We start from the raw sequence: 20998 nt of genomic DNA, 5'->3' as shown, positions 1-20998 counted from the left end.
GAACATTACTGTAAATATGTATTTCTATTCATTTGCTCTATACTATTTGTAGCAATAAGTACCAATATTATCATGAGAATGTTTGAATTCGTATACTTAATTGACTCCCCTTAGTTTGATTCAGTACTTAAAATCGCCCTGTGGAGGAAGGAGAAAATAAACCTAAACTTTTATGGTAATTCCGGTATTCTGGAGACTAGTACTAGTTTGATTTCCCCTTATACATGAATTATCGATTCAGAGTTAATGCATTATTTCGGTATTCAATTGGCGGATATTTTTGTACGTGTCTGTATGATAGTACCGATTGTATACGTGTATATTTTAACGTATACACGTAACAATAGCCATTGATTGAATAACATGTCTTTTCATAAATGCATTAAAAGTTGAAAACTATTAACGTCTATTTCACGCGATTAAATCAATATTATTTACACTGTAGGCCGTCGTATAAATACCTGGAACTTGTATTGTATACAAGGCTGCTTTCCCAGTCTGTCCCACAAACCGTCATTGTCTGGTACAAATGAACCGTGCTAGTTAGCCACAATTAGGAACCCCCAATCTTTCCGGGTAGTTGGATACAAATGCTAGTGTAACTGTTGGAGGTGTATCGAACGGCCGATGCTGATGAACAGATGAGGATATATTGTTCTATATATAGTAGCAATGGGTCGATACTGGGTCAGTCTGTTATGGATACCACTATATACCTTAATTACAAAGCAATACTTTATTTATAGGATACCTGGTGTTCTTTAGTATAAGGAGCTAGAGAATGTACCAAATTCCATATTCATTAAATCGCTTATTCCACCTAGTTTATCTCTGGTACATCATCCTCGATATTCCAGGGGTTCCGATCACTTACGATCTCTACACTCCTGGACTATTTCATAGTGAAAATGAAGGCATCTCAGCGGAAAACATTTGACCAATCACAGGATAGCAAAGATTTCCTTTGAAGACTACAGACAGAGAGACACCTAACATTAAAGCCACACAGTCAACCACAGTGTACCGTTATACGACTCTTTTGATGTACATCAAATGACTAAATTACCTGTTCTATTCTGTTGCATCAAGTTTTACTATGAGATAAACCAGGGGTGTAGAGATCGTAAGTGATCGGAACCCCTGGAGTATCTAGGATGCCGGTACATATATGTTTATTGCACTGGGAATAGTACGGTGGCTAATTTGTTCCATGTCGTAGTTTTGAATTCGTACCAAAACTGAAGGCACTCCATAAGAAAAACAACTGACCAATCACAGGCCTGCAGTGACTTCCTTTGAAGATTTAAAAAGATTGACGCTCAACATCGAAGCCATACAATATATCATTGTTATATTCTTTCGATCAACATCAAATGACTCAACAACCTGCTTATCCGATGTCGCACACAGAGCCTTCAGGGTTATTTTTTTTTTAATATAACAAGAAGGTAGAGATCGTACGTTATCGTAACACCTTGAAATCGATGATGATGATGGTGTATCGGTATGATCAGTGAGATATCACTAGAAAATGGGAAAAATCCACTCATAAAATACAGACATTCACAAACGCATGGCACTGCATACAGGGGAGGCCGTCCTTAGAAGATCATCGCTTTTAATAGAATATTGTTCAAGCCCAATGAATAATTCAGAAACCGTTATGCAATAGTAAGAATAAGAATAACTTACTCAGTATGAATAAATTGTATAACATATTTTATTAATACATTTTAACACATGTTAGTGTCTTTACAGACATTGTTGGTGGTTTTGTTAATGTGTTTGCCAAACTACCCCATAGTCAAGTAATAGTCACACGTAAACGTTATTTGTGTAGTTTATAAATATCACATATCCCAAACCCATTAACACGTTGAATAATATCTGAAAGTTCTCAGTGAAAAGCAGATTGAGTAGAATTTAATGACAAAGCACACATATTCTTCCGACATACTTGCGTTAATTGAATATGTCGTAAGCAAACAATGAGCACAATTCGGACGTCACCCAATCATATTAATATTTGACATACGCTACAAGTGCTACGTAAATAATTTAATATACATTTATAATACTTGAAAATGACTCCTATTTGTCAGTTTTATACATTTTCAATCGCCGTTTGTCTCGGGAAATACACATTGTCAAGGAAGACAAATGATTTAACACTTAAATGCAAAATATTGCGTATCCTTTATATTTAAGAATTCATATTGTACAGTGAAACATGGCCAATATTCTTTCTTATTCAGTTTTTTTTATTATAAATATATAAATATTTTCTTCCAAGTTCGAATTGCGTATTTCTAGACTCGTGCAACAAGACGCTTGAAGCTTCGCTTGGCGAAGTACAGCCAACAAGACTCCGGTTGATTTTGACTTATAAATTTCCTCGCAAGTTTATGAAGGAACTTCATAAAAAATAAGGTTCATTATCAGCCATTATCTATACAAGGGCAGATAACTCCTTGTATAACATCCCTACTAAAAATAGGACTCACACTCTACTCTCCTATCACAAGAAGCTCTCGTTTCCAATCCTTGTCTGAAATACGTGTCTTCAATACAATGAAACTTCATTTCGACACGATTAAATAATTGAATAATACTGGATGCGATGTAAATCCCCTTGAATTGCCGTAGGAATGTGGCTGTATTGCTTTTTCTTAGGCTCCATTCATTGCAATAGCCAGATGAAGGTGATCCCTGTGACGTAATTGATGTTTATCTAGATAACATTGTTTAATCTATTAACGCGTGTCACAATGATATTATCTATCCATATGACGTCAACAGCTAATCTTTTAAATACGACAGATTTGCCGTATGTGCATTTATATTATATGTTATCACGTTGAGTACGCCGTTATAATTGTTCCCTGTTTTATCCATTGGTGTTGGAGACCATTCAATAAGAAAAAAAGCACTTGAAATATTGGAGACACATTCAAAATGACGAACATTTCTTAAAATATTCACAAGAGTTCCAGACGCCGGTCAACGTTAAGACTATAAACTCGTCCTCAAACACATCAATACGACTACTTAGTTTCATTGAAGTATCATTATTAGAAGATGTTAATAGAGTAGGCAGACCACGGACAAAGACAGCGATCCCGATGATTGATGGTGGGAGATAATGAGAATGACATCTACTACTTTACGCCACCGCTTGACCACCATCGCGATCCTTTATCATTTGATATAACTTCACTTGCCGTTTGGCTAGCGTATCTACCCCAGATATATCTATCCTCTCGTCTGGTAACCGTAGATACCGACATTTGTTCAAGTCCTGCCATAATTCTAACATTTTCTGTTTATACACCTCTTCGTTTGAGAACGAGGTCGCCATATTTAACCTTGACCTTCCCGGAAGTAGCCTCCGCCTCGGTTTCGGTCTGAGACTATGCGAGTCTTCCTCCTCGTCATCCACTTCCTCGTCTCGTTCCACTGTACTATCCGGAAAGTCAAAATGTGCCATGGCATTCGACCAGTCAGGTGAAGGGTTCGCGGCTATGTACTCGTTCAGCCTTACCATAAAATCGTCTTTTCTCTCCTGAAGTGATTTATATCGGAGTTCTTCCTCAAGTAACATTTCTTGACGTCTTTCCTCGTATAAATCCTCTCCGAGATTACTATCTATTGAATCGTCGGAGAAACAAGCAGTCGGCGCAGGCGCAGTTTGCACTCTTACGTCCTTCTCGACCGCCGTATGTGATGAGTATAAAGAATGCGAAGGTTGCGCCGTTGTGGTTGGCGACCTCGGCGTTTGAGCGATTGGACGACTTGCAGTTTGAGGGCGCGCTCGTTTTAAATTGTTCTCATTAGCCACGGCGTTAACTGCACTCGTAGGCCGACCACCGTCGATTGAGTTCCTCCGTTTTTGCAACATTGGTTCCGGAGCATCAATGAATGCTCCTGTTACGGAGTTGCTCCGACCTAGTTTGGGTGGCACGGTTTCAGGACGAGGCGTGCCATTTTTACTGTCCATAGCCGTAATAGGGAACGGATACACACTTACAGCACGTTGTGGCTGTCCCTGAAGCTTGAGTCTTTTTGCAGCAGCTGCGATTTTGAGAGCACTACTTAAGTTCACAGCGTTACTGTATGTCTTTAACTTGCCTTTCGCGTCCAAGTCCTTCAATGTTGAAATCTCGTCTGCATTTAGATTTGATTTTATCCTTGACACTTTCTCCTTGAGGCGTTTATAGTTGACCTTGACGATTCTATGGTCAAGGTTAAGAAGTTTGATCGAGTAGTCCTTTTCCAATTGAAGAGTCTGCATGGACTTCTCCAAGGAGCGCTGTTGTTTCAGTTTGTATCTGATGACCGCTTTCTCATGGTCGTTATCTAGGCGGCGCTGTCCAGACATGGCGCCGGTCACGTGGTCACTTCACGATCTGAAAAATAAACAGCAACGTTATAAAAATTGAAAGAAAAAGAAGAAGAAAGAAGAAGAAGAAGAAGAAGAAGAAGAAGAAGAAGAAGAAGAAGAAGAAGAAGAAGAAGAAGAAGAAGGAAAAATACATCCATTTCCATTATTCAATTTTAAAATTTGAAATAAACAGTCGTAAAATCTCTTTGTGTTGTGTGTGTTTTAATACATTTTGAGTAATCGGGATGTTTTGCAAGACAGTAAATATTTGTTAATTTAAACATATTACTGTATAGTTGTAAAATAATCCGCAAATTACTATTTGGAACTTATTTGAAGTGGTTTATTTACATGAATTATCTTTGTAGCCTTTGTAAACATCATTCACACGACAGGCTGTATTAAGTAAAACCATAATTTGGATAAATTCCGCGAGGTATTCAATTTCGCGAATCAGGATGATCCGCGGATTTAGCGAAATTAAAACTCCGCAAATATCTTTAAATAATTATACTATGCAGCAATGACAGATGAAAGCAAAACGATATACATGTATGTGATGTACGAAGTCAACACATGTTGTCCTCAAGATTGTCAATGTCAGCAACGTTCAATCGTATTTGACCATGATAATTCTTCACTGTCCGGTAAGTCCATATGTCGTTACAAAATCACGCACACTTTTGTTATACATTCACCCAGCAGAAAATCATCTCCAGCATGGATATGTATACCCGACCGAGCTCTTAGACAATCACAACATCCCATAATATATCCGTATATAGACACATATAGACACTAACACATTCCCGTCCATTGTCAGACATTTCTATAGACAGAACGCTAACACACTTCAGACCATTGTTAGACACCTTTACATGGTCGGAGTCAATATTTACCAAATCTCCATTTAGCTTTTACCTATACGCCTTACTTATGCTACCTGGTAGTCCTATAGATTTTAGATTTATATTGAATGGCAGCTATTTGTACAGATACCCCGTTCATGGTGTTCAAAAGATGGGATATATAGATGTGTTGCTAGAGGAATGGTGACAAGTCCGCCTATCTCTACTAAAGAATAATAAATAGTTCTCTTAAACTATCCAATAGAATATTTCACACAAATAGTGTAATTTATTTCACAGCAACAGAACGCTCTGTGGCCGATAAATAATTTTCAAAAATAGGTAAGAGAAATGTTGCTAGAACAGTGATGATACACGTACATGTTTACGATTCTATGTCGTTAGCACATGTGTCGTTTGATTCGACACTTGATTGCATCTTATATACTGGGATATATTTAATTTTACGATAAAACCTGCTGACAGCTTATGTTAACATGTAATACAAATCGTCAGTGACCACAATTTGCATATCACAGAGTTATCTGCCCATGCAGGTAGGTATTTAAAGTTGTATTGCTGCTAATTTCACTGTAACGATATGTAACTTAAACATTTGATATTTAAAAATTAACATGTAACTTGATGATTTAGCTCCCCAAAAGCATATGTCGGCCTATAAGAGAGCCGAAATCTAGGAATCATATATTCCTGGTTTTGAATAAAGCGCCTTCAATCACCGCCATGTTCAGTGACTTCGGGTTTTGTCGGATTCCTAATCGTATCACGTGACTGACGTTCGACACGACCTGCACGTGGTGAGCCAGGTAACTAGCGTAAGCACACATGTGTTTGTTTACGTTTTCCTTCTGGCCTATATGAGCAAATCATGCTAGTATATGTCCACAGATTGAGTATTTGAAACATCCAATTTACACATTACCGTAAAATGTTGTGTGTATCAAATATTGTAATGTGCGAGCATTATTTTCTTTGTAGATAGAGTCTGATGAGGTCGACCACATATTTTGTTTATGAAAAATAGTTGATATTTTCTCTTGGTTTCACAACTCTCGTTTTACTTCGAGATTGTCGCGACGATGTTCGGAAGAGTTCGGAATGATTCGGCATCTTTCGAGCCTATTTTTCACACGTTAAAAAGATTTCTTACTTTCATAAGTAAAGATACTTCCAGTGCTGCAACTTTATAAAAAGTGGTAAAACTAGAAAGTTTAAACCTCAGGCAGACGGAGAAAAATATGTATAACACCTAAACAGTTTTCACTATGACCAAAAGAGCGAAAGTTATAGACCATACAACTTTAATGTGACTTTGCGGGTTTGCGAGCGGAACGTTATACTTTTCGGAGAAAACGACTTGAAGTATAACAGTCGATACCTACCGGTAAGGGAGCTAACTCTGAAATAAGCAAAGACTAGAAATAGCGAAAATTTATCGCCGCGAACAAGTGTTTGAGAGTCATATACAAGTTAGTACCCTCAACCGCGGAATTAAATCGTCGTGAAAAAATTGTTAAGCATGAATTCGCGGAATTAAGCCACCACGATAAGAAGTTTTTTTTACAGTTATACATTTTCGATCTCCATGATTACTATATCAATCGTTTTATTCAGGGCAGTGAGTGTAACCACTAACGTATCGAGGATGATAGTCATGCCAATTACAAAACAATAAGTGCTTATAATGATGGATCTACAAATTATCAAAATAGTCCATCGAGACAATATAAGTGATAAAGATCATTGTATGTCTGATCCTGATACATGTTTCTAGCTTTTTTTCTAGTTTTTTGACTTAGTCAATCAAAGATTGTGTCATAAAAACACTTCGTGACTGGGTATGCAAAAATATTAGTCTTGATAGTCTCTTGACTACTAGGTCCAAGAAAGGAAAAAGCAATGATTCATATTATTGTAAACTTCATTAATTGTGTAGTAATGCGAACGTGTGTTAACCGTGTTATAAGATATTATTACACGGCCGTAATTAGCATATCCTACTAGGGGCATTGACCGGTTAAGTGTCAAAATGACCGAGATACATTCTCGTTAATTAAAACTATTATATTGCAATTGTAAATTGTAACTCATTAATGACAATAGCTAGGTAGGGGAACGTGGTAAAATGATATATCCAATGTATAGTATTTAAATGTTGTCAACAAGAATATGACTAAAAAAAAATACTTGTTTGGATAAACGAACAAAATTTAAAACACCGCTTCTAGACCCGTAGACTGAAAGATATTTGCTTTGTCATACTTCTTAATAAATAAACATAAATAAAGAAATAATATAATGGATTTATTTCTTATAATGAAATGACGAAGTGTTATAATTCTAGTGAATCTGATTATAAGAATTGAACAAGAAATAACTTGACTGATAATCCGGTCGTCATATGACGCAATATTGTTAGATTAAGTCTTTGCTTGATGTAACATTTATACCTTTTGTCTGTACTAGTAAGAAATGTAAGCTTAACCCCATCGGCTCGCTATGTCATTCATATATTTACTGCTGCTTATCATTAACTTGTTCTTGTATTATCATTTCATTATTCATTATTCAAAAAGCAAACAAATAACTTGATTTGATTTTCTGAAAGGATATCAAAGTTCAAACTAACTATAATATATAATGAATTTACGAAAATATTGCACAAAAACACTAATTACGTCTATTACTTAAACGGAAAGTATTTCGTAATCAATTTAACTTTTTTGACGCCGGTGATATTGTTATAAATCTATTCGGATTAGAATATGAGAGCTAATTAAGAATTGATCACATTCTATACATACATATATATTATTCTTTTATATTTTATTCGATTTTTGATTATACTAATAAGAGATACTTAAAGAAGATCATGCGTGTGCACAAGTATATGTTTATTAAACAGAGAGAGAAAAAACAAACACATTTTATTGAATATCATCATCAATGCGGAAAGATACTGCCAAGGTTGTACATCTAATTACTCATCAAATAACTAATTTAAACTACTAATATTCTTTTTATAACCTAGAAATTCCTGGTACATTAACTTTTTTGTTATATAAATAATTATTTGTCACTTTGTAATTACAGGTAAATCAAATTTAAGGGACCAACTACCTTTCCAAAATGGCTTTTGATTTTTAAAATGGAAATTTAAAGCAAGAGTGATATTTTTTGTTTAGGAAAGGTGTAGTGGGCCTTTAAACTAGGTCTTTGGTTTTAATTAAATTCAAGTATCCTTTATATGCATTTGGATAACCTTTAAGTCTGAAAAATTATAAACAGATATACATACAAGTATATCTATATACTGCCGAGTTTATTTATCTGCTGACAATGTCATTAAATCCTAATAAATATGTCTACAATTACTCGCTTTAAACCCATACATGGATGACTCTAGCTTATTAAACGATTTGTTTTCTATATTACCCCCACGCTCCAAAGATTCTCACACCGAGTGACTCGGAGGGTACAACTGATAGTGAACCTTAAAGTGACATTTACAGTCCTGATATTGGATTAGTACTTACAATAAATTGAACGTATTCGATAATTGATTTTCATCTCAACGTAATTAAATGTAAACAAAATGTGATTTCTGAGTCCAAACAGTCTTACGTCAAGCTTAAACTTGTCGACGCTTGTAAAAGAGCCTTTGGGATTTCCCTCTTTATTATGAATGAAAAAATACCTTTTGATTATAGAACACAACAAATTGGATACAATCACAGAACCCATTAGGTTTGTTGGCCTCGTTCGTCAACAATGGCCATTAAAAGTGAACTATACATGTCCGAGATTGGAGATAGGAACCCGTGGTAATGGTATTCGTTTCTTTATCATTTAAGAATGGTCTGACCCATGTAGTCAACGTTTTAATTTATCTACATTTAGAGTGCTTGCTTCAATTAATCGCCACGCGGAACTAGACGTGTGCCATTTCCCATGTACGGATCTTATTGTAAATGTAAAGGCTTCTCAACCTTCACAGGTTTACCCTTTAAAACTTGTGCAATAAAGAAGAACATTCCTTTAAATATGTTAAATAAACTGGGATAATTGATTTTATATGTAAATAATGTGACAGCTAATACTATTGTTGAAAAAATACATATATTTTCTAAAGAGTACATTTTATACTCGATTATTAATGGGAATGCTAAAGGTTTTTATTTTATTTGAATTTTCAAAAGATTATAGAAAATGTATTATGCCTTACCCGTATCACTGAATATAAAACGTCGGTCTCATTTCCAGAAGGTTAAAATGTTATGACAAACTGTTTTTTATCACACACTTGTATATTATCCACAAACGAATACATCACTGAATCCTCACAAGTCCTTAGAATAACCAATATAAGATAAATGGAAAAGTTACGCGTTTGAATTTGTCTCGTAGAAAATGTCAAGAGATAAAATCAGTGGCGTCTTCAGAAAGTGTGACGCCCTGGCAATTAAACATCTTCTCGACAGTGTATATAACCAGTGCGATAACAGTACGCAATGGCCCATATAACTTCAAAACGGCTAGAGTGGCTCACGAGAGGGATAACGACGTTTGCCTACAGAACCCAACATATTCTTGTTTTGTAATGATAATCCCTTTCTGTCCAAGAGGTGAGAGCCATCTACGTTTGTTTAAATGCGCCAATTATCGATCTCCGTTCACCGGACATTCTTGCAATCGATTTGTGGCAAGTCAAAGATAATGGAAGACGTAGGTTTAAGTGAGAGGGCGCTTGAGAGAGAATTTAAATGGACGTCTATTGTCTCTGTGACAGTTTTCACTGATCGCCACTATACCTAGCAATAAAGTACATGCTTGTTAGATATGTAGGTAGAAACCTGGAGCATTGTAGTCCACGGTTACAAAGGGGTTTAAAGTTTTCAAAATGACATATTGACACAGTGATATTATCCCTTAACAGACCAGGCCTGTTGGTTTTTCAATTTCGTTTTTATGTCTGATTAGCTGTTTTGAGTACAAGTATTTTGTTAAAGTATACACTTGAGGCCTAACGTTCCACGAATTGTGGTCAGAATCCGGGAGACGTTTCGATATCCAGGTATGTCCCGCCCGCCTAGTCAGTCGAGATTCTCAATTTCAAATATTGACTTGTATGACTACGTCCGTCACTTACAGATTGATATATAAACTCCTTTCCCGGTATCTAAACATGTCCATATTCCCCATGTCAACTTTTCGGTGTCTACCTCACCACATGACGTGACAAGACCCAAACAAAGTTCTGTCAAGACAGCCAGACCTGTCCGAAAAGATGACAATTGAACTTACGTCCAGACACACCACATTACAAGTATGACTACTACAGCATTAAGTTACCTCTATCTTTGAAATGTAGATGACAGGCTATGTAATCTCTTATTTCTGTAAATCAACTCATTTTTGGATGCGATTTATTTTTCGAGTAATTCTCCACTGATCAGAATTCGCAAAAACAAACCATCGCGGAAAAAAAACGCGGATGAATTTTGCTTACCCTGCTATCGCTGTGATTTGAAATTCAAAGAGACACATTCTCCTGTTACATCTGGATTCAAAGACAAAACCATTGTTAAAGTAAATGGATTGGTTTCCATAGTTGATTTTCGCCAATTTGATGCAAAATAGTAAATTGAAAAGGTCTATCAGACAGACATTCTTGATTTCCTCTTGACAGAGGTTTACGAATACGTTTGTATGTCAAATGTTCACAAAGTCATCAATGAAACCTTTTCCAAACTGAACCGACGTGGAACAATAGATTTACTAAAAATCAGAAAAAATCATTATTATAACAGTGCATATCCCCAACTACCAAATGATTGTTTGTTTTTTTGTTTGAATTATATACGCATGAAATACACACTAAGAAATATTTTGCTTGTGGGGTTTATTTTTTATATATATATATATATAGGTCTGACTTTATCTATGTTGCAGCAATCATTTTGTGTGGTGAATGAGGTGGTTGTATTCTTTAATAATAAATATATTTGGTATATCAAATATCTATTTTCAAATACAATATCAACATTCCTGAACATTTTGTCAATAAGAAGTCGAGTATTAAATTATTAGCGTAGTATTAGTATTTAATAATTTGATTATAATTCAATTAGCGTCAAACACTTTCTATGGCCTACAAAACGAACATCTTGTATTCCCTGAACAGCAGACCAACTCATAGTCATTGTACTACCCGATGACGTACTGAGGGTTTGTTCAGAAACGCCGACAAAACGTTTCACGGAAGCATTGACTACAGAAGCCCGACGGATCGTTCATTTACACAGTAATTGAATGATTGGAAAAATCTCTGACTCATATTTACTCTTGTTAACGAATAGATCGTCTATCACGACTCCTCACTCTAACTCCCAAATGTGGTACTTGAACTAAAATCCACCCCGGGTGTCAATAAAACCTATGTTTGATCAATGACAGTTAGTCGGGATTCATCGCTTTTCATAACATTGCTGTAGTGTATAATATGTCTTAAGTTTCCGAAATCAAAGAAAAGAAATATAATTTGTGTCAAGTGTTAAGGTACCAAACTTTCAATTAAAACATGAAGGGATTATGTTATCATTGAAAAAAGTTTGTAATATACAATGTATAAGAGTATTTAATATCTTAACCTGAGACGCACTCGTTCATTACAAATACAAAATGTGCATTTCATGCATTGCGACAAGATATTTTAATGATAGGGTGTACATTTTTTCAAGTTTTACGATTAACTAGAATCATTTTCTTGTTCTTTAGAAAAGATACATAGAGAAAATCAACAAGCAGAAAAACCTTTATTTTAACCTTAAATCAATACAGGGGGAGTAAAATATGAATCAAGTATGGATTTCCATGAAAAGACAATGATAAACATTGACTGCAAGAACATTTTTCTTTCGAAAAAAAACATATTTTGACAGATAACAGCTTAAATGTTAAGACATCCGGGTAAAGCCAACAGACAACCGGGAACACGTATACACTTCAACACGTTGTAACACATACTACATTACAAGATAACGCATGCACTTTTAAGAATGGGTTCGCGATTGTGCATATAGACTGATAATACCCCATGTAATGGAACTATTTTTATCGGCCCCTGATCCTACCAACTGTCATTCGGATTGTTGATCTTGAGCATTGTCAATAAATGAGATCAATAAAACTTTGAGTTGATCCGGACAACTGGTAATAGGTGCAGCTATTAATATCTGTCTGGATAAATACAAGGATTCACTACATCCAGCAATATTTGTTCTGAGAAGAAAAAAAATCCCAATCCCTCGTTTTAAAAATATAAGTAAATCAGAAGTGGGTAACAAGGGAATTTTCGTACAGACTCCTGAAAAAAAAACTTATTTGGCTAATATTAAAAGAATATTTCATTTATCTTGTGATTCAATTTCCTGCTTTTGAAGTGTTTTTAATGATGACTATACTCTTTATTAACTACCTTTTTCCCGCGAGTATGGTACCGTATCAAATTTCGCTTTTTCCATTATAAAACCAATATGCGGATAGACAAATTCGCGAATTAACTTTAGTAGACATACTTCTTTCTTTCGTGAGTACTAAATTTCACTATTTACATTTCTAAATTAATTCAAGAAGACTATATTTCGCGAATTTACAAAAATTCAATACAAATTTTTTCTTCTATTATAAGGTAGACAAAATTTCGCAAAGAAACGAATCTCGTTTGATCGCAGAAATCACGAAAGTCAATCAGACGCGAAAGAAATTTGGTTATGAAACTCCATTACTTTCTGAAAAAGAACTCTAGTCTGGTAAGACGAGAAAATAGCATCAATAAATTGTGGATGCTAAATAAATTAAAGCGTTTCTACTATTTTACCAACCGTTGTTAAGTAACATATACGAGTTTGAAATGTGATTTGTGCTTATAATAATTTTATACCAAAAATATTTCCTTTAATGATAAAGTGATGAATTTGTTATCGTGTCAAACATTCAAAACATTTGTATGGAATATAAATTCTAAAATATCTAACATCAGTGTCTAGTAAATATATCTGTTTAAACAAGACCGAGTGAGTCGTAAAGAAATCGTCCAAATGCGATACCATGTTACTTATAGTAGTATATCTCTGTGGTAAGGTTACCTCCATGCTTATCAATGAATGTGCACATATAGACGACATAGTTTGCAGGTGTGTCGCCCATAATCCCTAACTGTGGGGTCGATGATCTGTCGATATAGACAGGACCTTGTGATGGGACAACCGTCGCAGTTTAATCATGATATGTCAAATTGTCAGCGTGATAGCAAACACCAAGACATCAAAGGTGCATTTTTCTACAAGGAATAAATCACCAATTATTTTACCATGTGGTAATACAATCTTGCATTTAAACATTTAAGGTATTTCTAATGTAGTATTAATACGTATTTTTAGTCCTGAACAATCGCCTAATTATACAACTATACCTTAAACAGTTTCAAATTTATAATTGTATGAGTTATCATCAAAGAATGAATTTTACATCGTTTATTACATATAGTATATATGAAATGGCTTGAAATACACCATATGCAGAGTGTTGGTATTAACAAAATATATCAACCGGTGTATCATTACATAAAACTATCATACTAAATAGTTCACTGTTTTCCTTCATATTTCATTTAAAGAATTATACCGTGAGCAGGTTGATTTGCTATGTTGAAACATGAAACGTTATCAATGCATATGAAACACGTTAACACGAATCTATGTAGCCGCTGTAAATCAAAGCGAAGTAGCAATCGAGATATCTCGATGACTAGTCATAAGTGAGAATTGTTTCTCTCCCAAAGTAGATCAATTAATACATTGGCCTATATTCAATATTTAATTTCTGATAAAAACTGTCCAAGGAGATATTAATACGCAAAAGCCTGACGGACATACAGATTGTCCATATTTATCATTAGCCTGTATCTGAAGTGTATCGTTATTAGCCAGGTGAATCATGACGGCATCAAACGTAATACCACAAATCTCTCTTAGATTGTCCCTGGCTACGCAGGACACCGTCTGGGCACCAGCTGGGGCAGTGTCGGGTGTTTAAACAAAGCCTTAGGTAACCACAAAACATACTCCTATATAATATGTCATTTTTGAAGAGATCTTGTTGTTTTATGTCGAGGGAACAAGGTGTGTATTATATTGCCAGTTATTTATAATGGTAGAGGGTAGCGTTTGTATTTTCAAAGAACAAACGACAAAATTACATTAATTACACGCGATGACGTCAGAATCGTTACATTGTTAAGAGTGACATTTCACAACCTGCAAATCTTCCAGGCATAATTGCAGTTTCTTCATGTTGGAAAAGCATGGTTCATATGGAGATATTTGTAACATATCCAGTGAACGTTTTACGTGACGTTTCGATAACTAGTATGGTGTTTACACAGTAATATGTATCAGACAAATGAACAAATCAAACAGCAAAAGCGCACATAGATTAAAAACATTTACGAGTTGTCTTCGAAATGAAATCCAAAGATCTATAATTACTTGCAATAAGAAAATAAGATGATAGGTCTCCTTACACGTAATTAAGACCTATACACACGTACCAAGTCTGAAAATCTAAACATCGATCGAAATGCTCTGAAGCGATATTACTTTGATTTTATCTCTAGATAATTGATGTTTTGAAGAAATTAACGCGCACATCATTGACAGAAATAATCACTAAATATGAATGCAAACATAGTGGAGTAGGTCTAATTCGGGATACAGCAAAGTTTTTATCGGTTCTTCTCGTAATTTAGAATTTCTTGAGAGAATCTTGTAATCTTATTTATCTCTTGTTGTTTCTCTTTAAACAACTATCTTTTATTTTTTTCTCAATTTCAAATTCAGAAAATCGGCACGTGAATCGATTTGTTGTTTTCAATATTAGAAATGACGTCAGAGTCGCAACTATTACCTCTAAAAGACATACGACACTCAATGTCTGAAGAAACGATGATACATTTTCTGATAATAACGATATCTTTAAAAAGTATTTAAATATTTTCTTCTATTTTGCACATACTATTAATTTTTTTCACAGTTTGTATAATGTTAAATTTTGAACTCACCTTAACATAAAATCAGACCACACAAAGCATATCCCACACATGTAAGACTGGTAAGAGTTGTAATACGAGTCAAGTACAATCCAAGTGGCTGGGTATGATACACAAAAATAAAATCCAACAGTGTATCTAACTGTTCCTGTTTGATATGATACCAATTACACCTGAGCTACCGTTATAGCTACCCGTCCTAGTAATGGCCTGTCCAGTCACCCATTAAACACATCGTAAATACATAGGCGTATTTACCTAGGGTATTTAATATACACGCATGAGTGAAAGTACACACGAACAGCGTTACTCAACACTTTCCACCAAATTATGATAAACTCTATCGCTCTTTTTTGTTGCAGGATTATTAAAGTGTGAACGGCTGTATGTAATCAACGTCTTACATAAGAAAGCTATTAGGATATTTATTTTAGACACGTAAATGTAGCAAATTTTTTCTATAGAATTTCAGATCGTTATTTAAGATGTATGTAAATACGGGATTGATCCTGGTTAATTGAGACTAAAACCGCTGGGTGACCAGATAAGCGGTAGTAATCTGGATACGATACAAAGCTAACAATTGTTCTCAGCTTCTGAATCCAAGTACATTGTATACAACACTGCATGTCGGCGGTCACGCAAGCATGCCTGATATATAATATATGATGAAACTAAGTGATTGATTACGAGCTATTGGTGGCACTCTTTATCTGTAACGCATAGGTTGTAAATGAACAGCGAATGGATGTCCAAATGGAGCAGGCCTGCTTTGTAATTACCACCATCCTTCATTACTAAGACTTATATCTATATGACAGGAATAATTGTATTAAGATAATAACAAATTAATAACTGACTAATATATTATTTATAACATTGTATATTAGGATCTTTTGTTCAGAAAACAAAATTAATTGATAAAATATATAGTTGTCTTAATGATAAGACACACCATGGTCTATAAAAGTGGGATTTCCAGTAGCTGTTTAGCGCTCAGCATAAACGGAGTAGAGCGACTGGTTTGCCTGTTGCCAGTATAATGTGACAGGATGTGGTGTGTTGTTTGGTGTCTTTGGTGACATGCTTCAGTAACACGAACATACCGCGGCCTCCCTAAATATTCACACACACAACACATTGCATACCGGGGTGGTCGCCCTGTAATGACCCTAGCTGTTATAAAGACTTAAATGTTGCTAAGATAGCATTCCTAAATCGATAATTTAAAAAGAGATATATTAGAAAATATCTATCTGGTCATTTGGCCTATTAAATATAATTTTTTATAGCATACAGCTGTGTTACTTTCAACTTCTTTCTACCTGAATAACTTTTCTTTATCTCTATAATAAGTTTGACTTATATCTAACAAGAAAATAGAAACTAATTAATCCAATTGGATTGACATTAATCAATAGGTATATTAGTAATTTATATCGATCTTCTCAGGAATTTGTTTTGGGAATGACACTGAAAGACGCAAACATTTGATAGTATATCCCAATCATGTTGTTTTGATGTTCTATATGGATAATCAAAACAATAGATGAATTAACTTAAGCAATGACATTCTTGTCATTTAATACCGGAGAAACAAAGTTAAACAGATGTATAAGACAACAAAAATGATAATCTGGTCAGAACATTCAAACGGTAAACGGTTTTATGCATGCTAAGGGAACATGATGTATCACCGAAAACCTTATCATGATTCAGTGACCAGAATTCTGTTTTTCTTTAATCTATTTCAGACTATCAAATCAGGGATTTGTATCTCTGTAATTATGTTACTTAAGTGGTATGTTTATGCCGAATCGTCTAAATATTGACCCTTATGAAGGTCATTGTTGGCTATTTTCAGGCTGTTGGTGGACGATTGGAGGTTGTTGGCGGCAGCCAAGATCAACAGCATTGTCAATTAGACGTACGTCTATTGGGACAACAGATTTACTTAAAATCAATAAACAATATACACGAGAAAGCATGTAGTATGACTTGTTATCGTTCTGACATATTGTCACTTACCTGGCAGGTAAGCAGGACGAGTAAACAACATCTGGTAAATGGGTAATTATCTGAGCAAGTAAAAACATATATAAGTACGTCATAGGTAAAAAAAAGAACACTTGCGATTATAATGTTTTCGTTATTATAGAAATGACACACCAACTTATTTACAAAACGTGATTGTTAGGTTTGGCATATTAAACTTGAACGTGGCATGATCAACGTCGATAATTTCAATTACCATATCTTTTATTTCAATATTTATCTTTTTCCAAGCTACACCAAAGTTGTTTTCCCACGGGATCAGTTAAGCAGGTACCATGTAGCATTAATTATTGCATAAGGCACTTAAATGTTTCTTATTGTAAAAATAATTTGGCCGAAGTTTAAAATATAGCTAGCATAATTCATAAAATCCCTAAAGTCACATAGAGCCTTTCAAAGATTATGGCAACATTTAAGTACAAGGTATATTCTTCTGTTCAAGTAGATATATATCATATTGTGACACTGCAGTCGTGTCCTTATGACAAATGGTTTGTGAAGTAGGCTTGTAAAACACCTTGTCCTCCAGTATTGATACCGCTTATACAGCCTCATAATGTACTGTGCCATAACTCAAATTGCATACAAGTTTGGTTAAAATCATTTACACTTTTGATCCATTAAAGAATAAAGAACAAAGAATGATTAAATCAAAATGTCATGGAATCTCTTAAAATCATTTAAGATTGTAGCACTGATATATGTAATTCGAATTAAATGCACGGTTTTGACTGAAAATAATTCAAAATTTAACCGATCGAACAATACAGTACGAATAACTAATATATCAAAGCTCAGGAACATAGATTGTCTTCAATTAAATGTTAAGCGAAAGCCGTCATAAGACAAGCAATTTCGGACAGTCTTGTAACTTTTAAGTGATACAAAGACTCCAAACTCGCAAAACTAAAGGTCGAACCAAATTATCGAATACCATATGGACGTTTTGTGGTCGATATCAAGATGTCATTGTTACGTTATCGCCTCTTGATTTTCATTCGCATTGTGGCTGCTTAACCAGATTACATTATTCTATTTTCCTATAGGTGATAACTGTAGCTCCTACTTCATATTTGCCTCTGCATTTGACTTTGGATATCCCTATTGTACCTGTTTTCGTTATTAGCATTATATAGGTATTCTGTCTCAGGGGTACAATGCTTTAATGTGATAGATATGGTTGTCGTCTTAGTGTATATTATATATATTCGGAGAGATATACATTGATCTAGGACCTCATATTAAAAGTTCATTTCTGATAATACAAATGCACTTTTGATAAACCAGTATAACAATGCATTTCTAACTATTACTATAAAATGATATGTGTAAAATACATACCGATTCGTCTTAACAATAAACACCTTATGTCAGGTAAAACAAAATTAACTCACCTGTTGAGGGCGTTTATATGGAGCTCGTTTAAATCTGACAGGCACCGAGAGCTTTATCATTAAAATAAGCCATTGGTTATGGCACAGCCTAACACACATACCTTTATAGAAAATGTTTGTTTGCTGATGCATGCGAATGGACTGTACGGTTATGATCAAATAATATTTATCAAACATTATTGGAAATTTCAATCTTCACATGTCTGTAAATTTTGACAAGGCGGTATTCTGTGTAAAGAAATGGTTGTCGGTCTATTTAACATTTGGTTAAATCACTTCTACTGTACAAAGCCATTCTCCAAAACCTATCATGGCTATATCGAGTTTCATTCCACTACCAGGGTCCTTAATGATCGGCCTAAAGTTAAAGTACCGAACATAGGCAAATAGGGGCAAAATAGGGCTATGGTTGAAATGAAACTTAAAAACTACAACAAGACAAAACTTGTGTGTAAGGAACATAGTAACTGAAATATTACACCATGCATACTTATAACACAGGACATAAACATAAGCCTGTCATCAAATATAGAAGCTTGTGTTCAAATGTAAACTTGAAATTTAATAATTTAATACACACATACAGAACGGTCCGATATTGTTTTAAGGTATTAAATAGTACAAATAAATTGTATACATAAGGACTGTTCTATAATAACGGCAGGTAAGTTGTTGTTTTTTAAACTTATGATAAGACTCACCTGTATTTTAATCCATGTCTGCTGTAGAGTAACTAATTCGTCCGTTGTGTGGAATTCTGTTACCATTACACATTTACACATTCCACCTGGCAGCATACAATATACTATCACACTTCCGAATCCTCGCTATATTATTGAGTAAATATCTGTCTCGTCTATTTTTATCACTGAAGGTGTGAAAGCCCCCTTTAAATCCCTTGATTGGTCATTTTTCAGCTAGGATTTCTCGTTCCTTGGCAACAGTAACAAGCATACCGTCAACACCAAGTATTACAGGTAATTGTAACTCGAAGTATGGTTTATTAGGTAGGGTATCGGAATACAACTTTATTATATCTGTTTAACCTTTCTAATATATGAAAAGTGACATCATCTACACGTTCTAGGTAGGGATTTTATCAAGTAATATGCCCTTATCACCTAACTTCTATCCTTACGAAGATACACATAGAAGATATTAAGACTTCATAAGTGAATTGTAATACGTCAGATGGGAAAATTGTAAATGAAGATTAACCTGGATCAAACGTGAATATGAATATATACCGTGGCCGGGGTTGGTCCATTGTACAGGGATTCCATGATGTCCTTTCTGATAAGTCTGTCTGAATAAAAGGAAATCCAGTGGTTACTTTATGTAATACGCTGTGTATATAAGGTTACGCTTTACCCAAACATTTACCAACTCCTCACTAGTACAGTTATCGGGAGCTTATCTGCTATGTCTTTATCGGTATGAAAATATTATTTCATTTTATACCTGGGATCTCTTGCTGGAGTTCATGACTGATGATAAAATCAAGATAAGACAGTCCAAATATTTTCACACAACAACATCAAGTATTATCAAGCGAGTCTCCATACATTTACGATAAAGGCATATAATTATTAATACATTTTATTTTGTTTCAATATTGATATATGATATTATATGACATGTTTTCATAAACTAGATAACAACAAACACATTAAGAGCTAGTTTTCATTCAACGTGTGTATTATGAAATTATGATAGCAAATAATAGCGTAAAATATCAAGTATGTGTCATATGGAATTCAGTCAAGCGACGCAAGAATATGGGCTTTTACACTTTCTTCGATATGGTGCGTGATCAAATCGTCATATCCAAGGACGCACTTGTAGCCCCCACACATTTCAGCAGGCACTCCCACGCTCACTCGTTCCAGGTCATTTCATGTAAAACCCAATTCAGAAAATAATCGTTTTTCACAATAACTATATCAGATATCTGTAACATCGCCCAACTCGAAGCTTTCAAAAAAGCCCTCACAAACCAACCATAGATTTCATATTTCACATTTTTAATCCATTTTATACTAAATCTTTGGTATTAAACACACCACAATATGACAATCTTCATTCTGTTGAAGGTTATCATTATGAAGTAGAAGTTATTTTTTTATATTCTATTTCATTTATTTCCTTCCATCATCAACACATACAAGTCCGCTGATGACATGTCAGACGA

The 20998-nt window shown here is 34.6% G+C and overlaps 1 protein-coding gene across 4 annotated transcripts; it reads right to left on the bottom strand.

The window, feature by feature from the left end:
* Nucleotides 1-1702: 1702 nt before the first annotated feature.
* LOC138333103 (uncharacterized) lies at nt 1703-20206 on the bottom strand. Of its 4 annotated transcripts, none has more exons than XM_069281237.1 (2): nt 20055-20206; nt 1703-4406 (listed from the first exon to the last, which is right to left on the bottom strand). In XM_069281237.1, exon 2 carries the CDS (start codon nt 4376-4378, stop codon nt 3164-3166), a length of 1215 nt encoding a protein of 404 aa, XP_069137338.1. In that variant the 5' UTR covers nt 4379-4406; nt 20055-20206; the 3' UTR covers nt 1703-3163. The 4 variants fall into 4 exon arrangements, with proteins under 4 accessions (XP_069137338.1, XP_069137335.1, XP_069137336.1 ...); XM_069281234.1 differs by lacking the exon at nt 20055-20206 and adding an exon at nt 19509-19987; XM_069281235.1 differs by lacking the exon at nt 20055-20206 and adding an exon at nt 15371-15538.
* Between the last annotated feature and the right edge of the window lie 792 nt (nt 20207-20998).

The sequence above is a fragment of the Argopecten irradians genome, chromosome 10 (genome assembly GCF_041381155.1).
Source record: "Argopecten irradians isolate NY chromosome 10, Ai_NY, whole genome shotgun sequence".
Lineage (NCBI taxonomy): Eukaryota > Metazoa > Mollusca > Bivalvia > Pectinida > Pectinidae > Argopecten > Argopecten irradians.
The sequence above is the reverse complement of the archived record's forward strand: the minus strand, read 5'-3'. Positions and strand labels throughout refer to the sequence as shown.

Bases quoted from the DNA above. Each gene is read 5' to 3' on its own strand.
- LOC138333103 (XM_069281237.1), bottom strand. From the start codon at position 4,378: ATGTCTGGACAGCGCCGCCTAGATAACGACCATGAGAAAGCGGTCATC.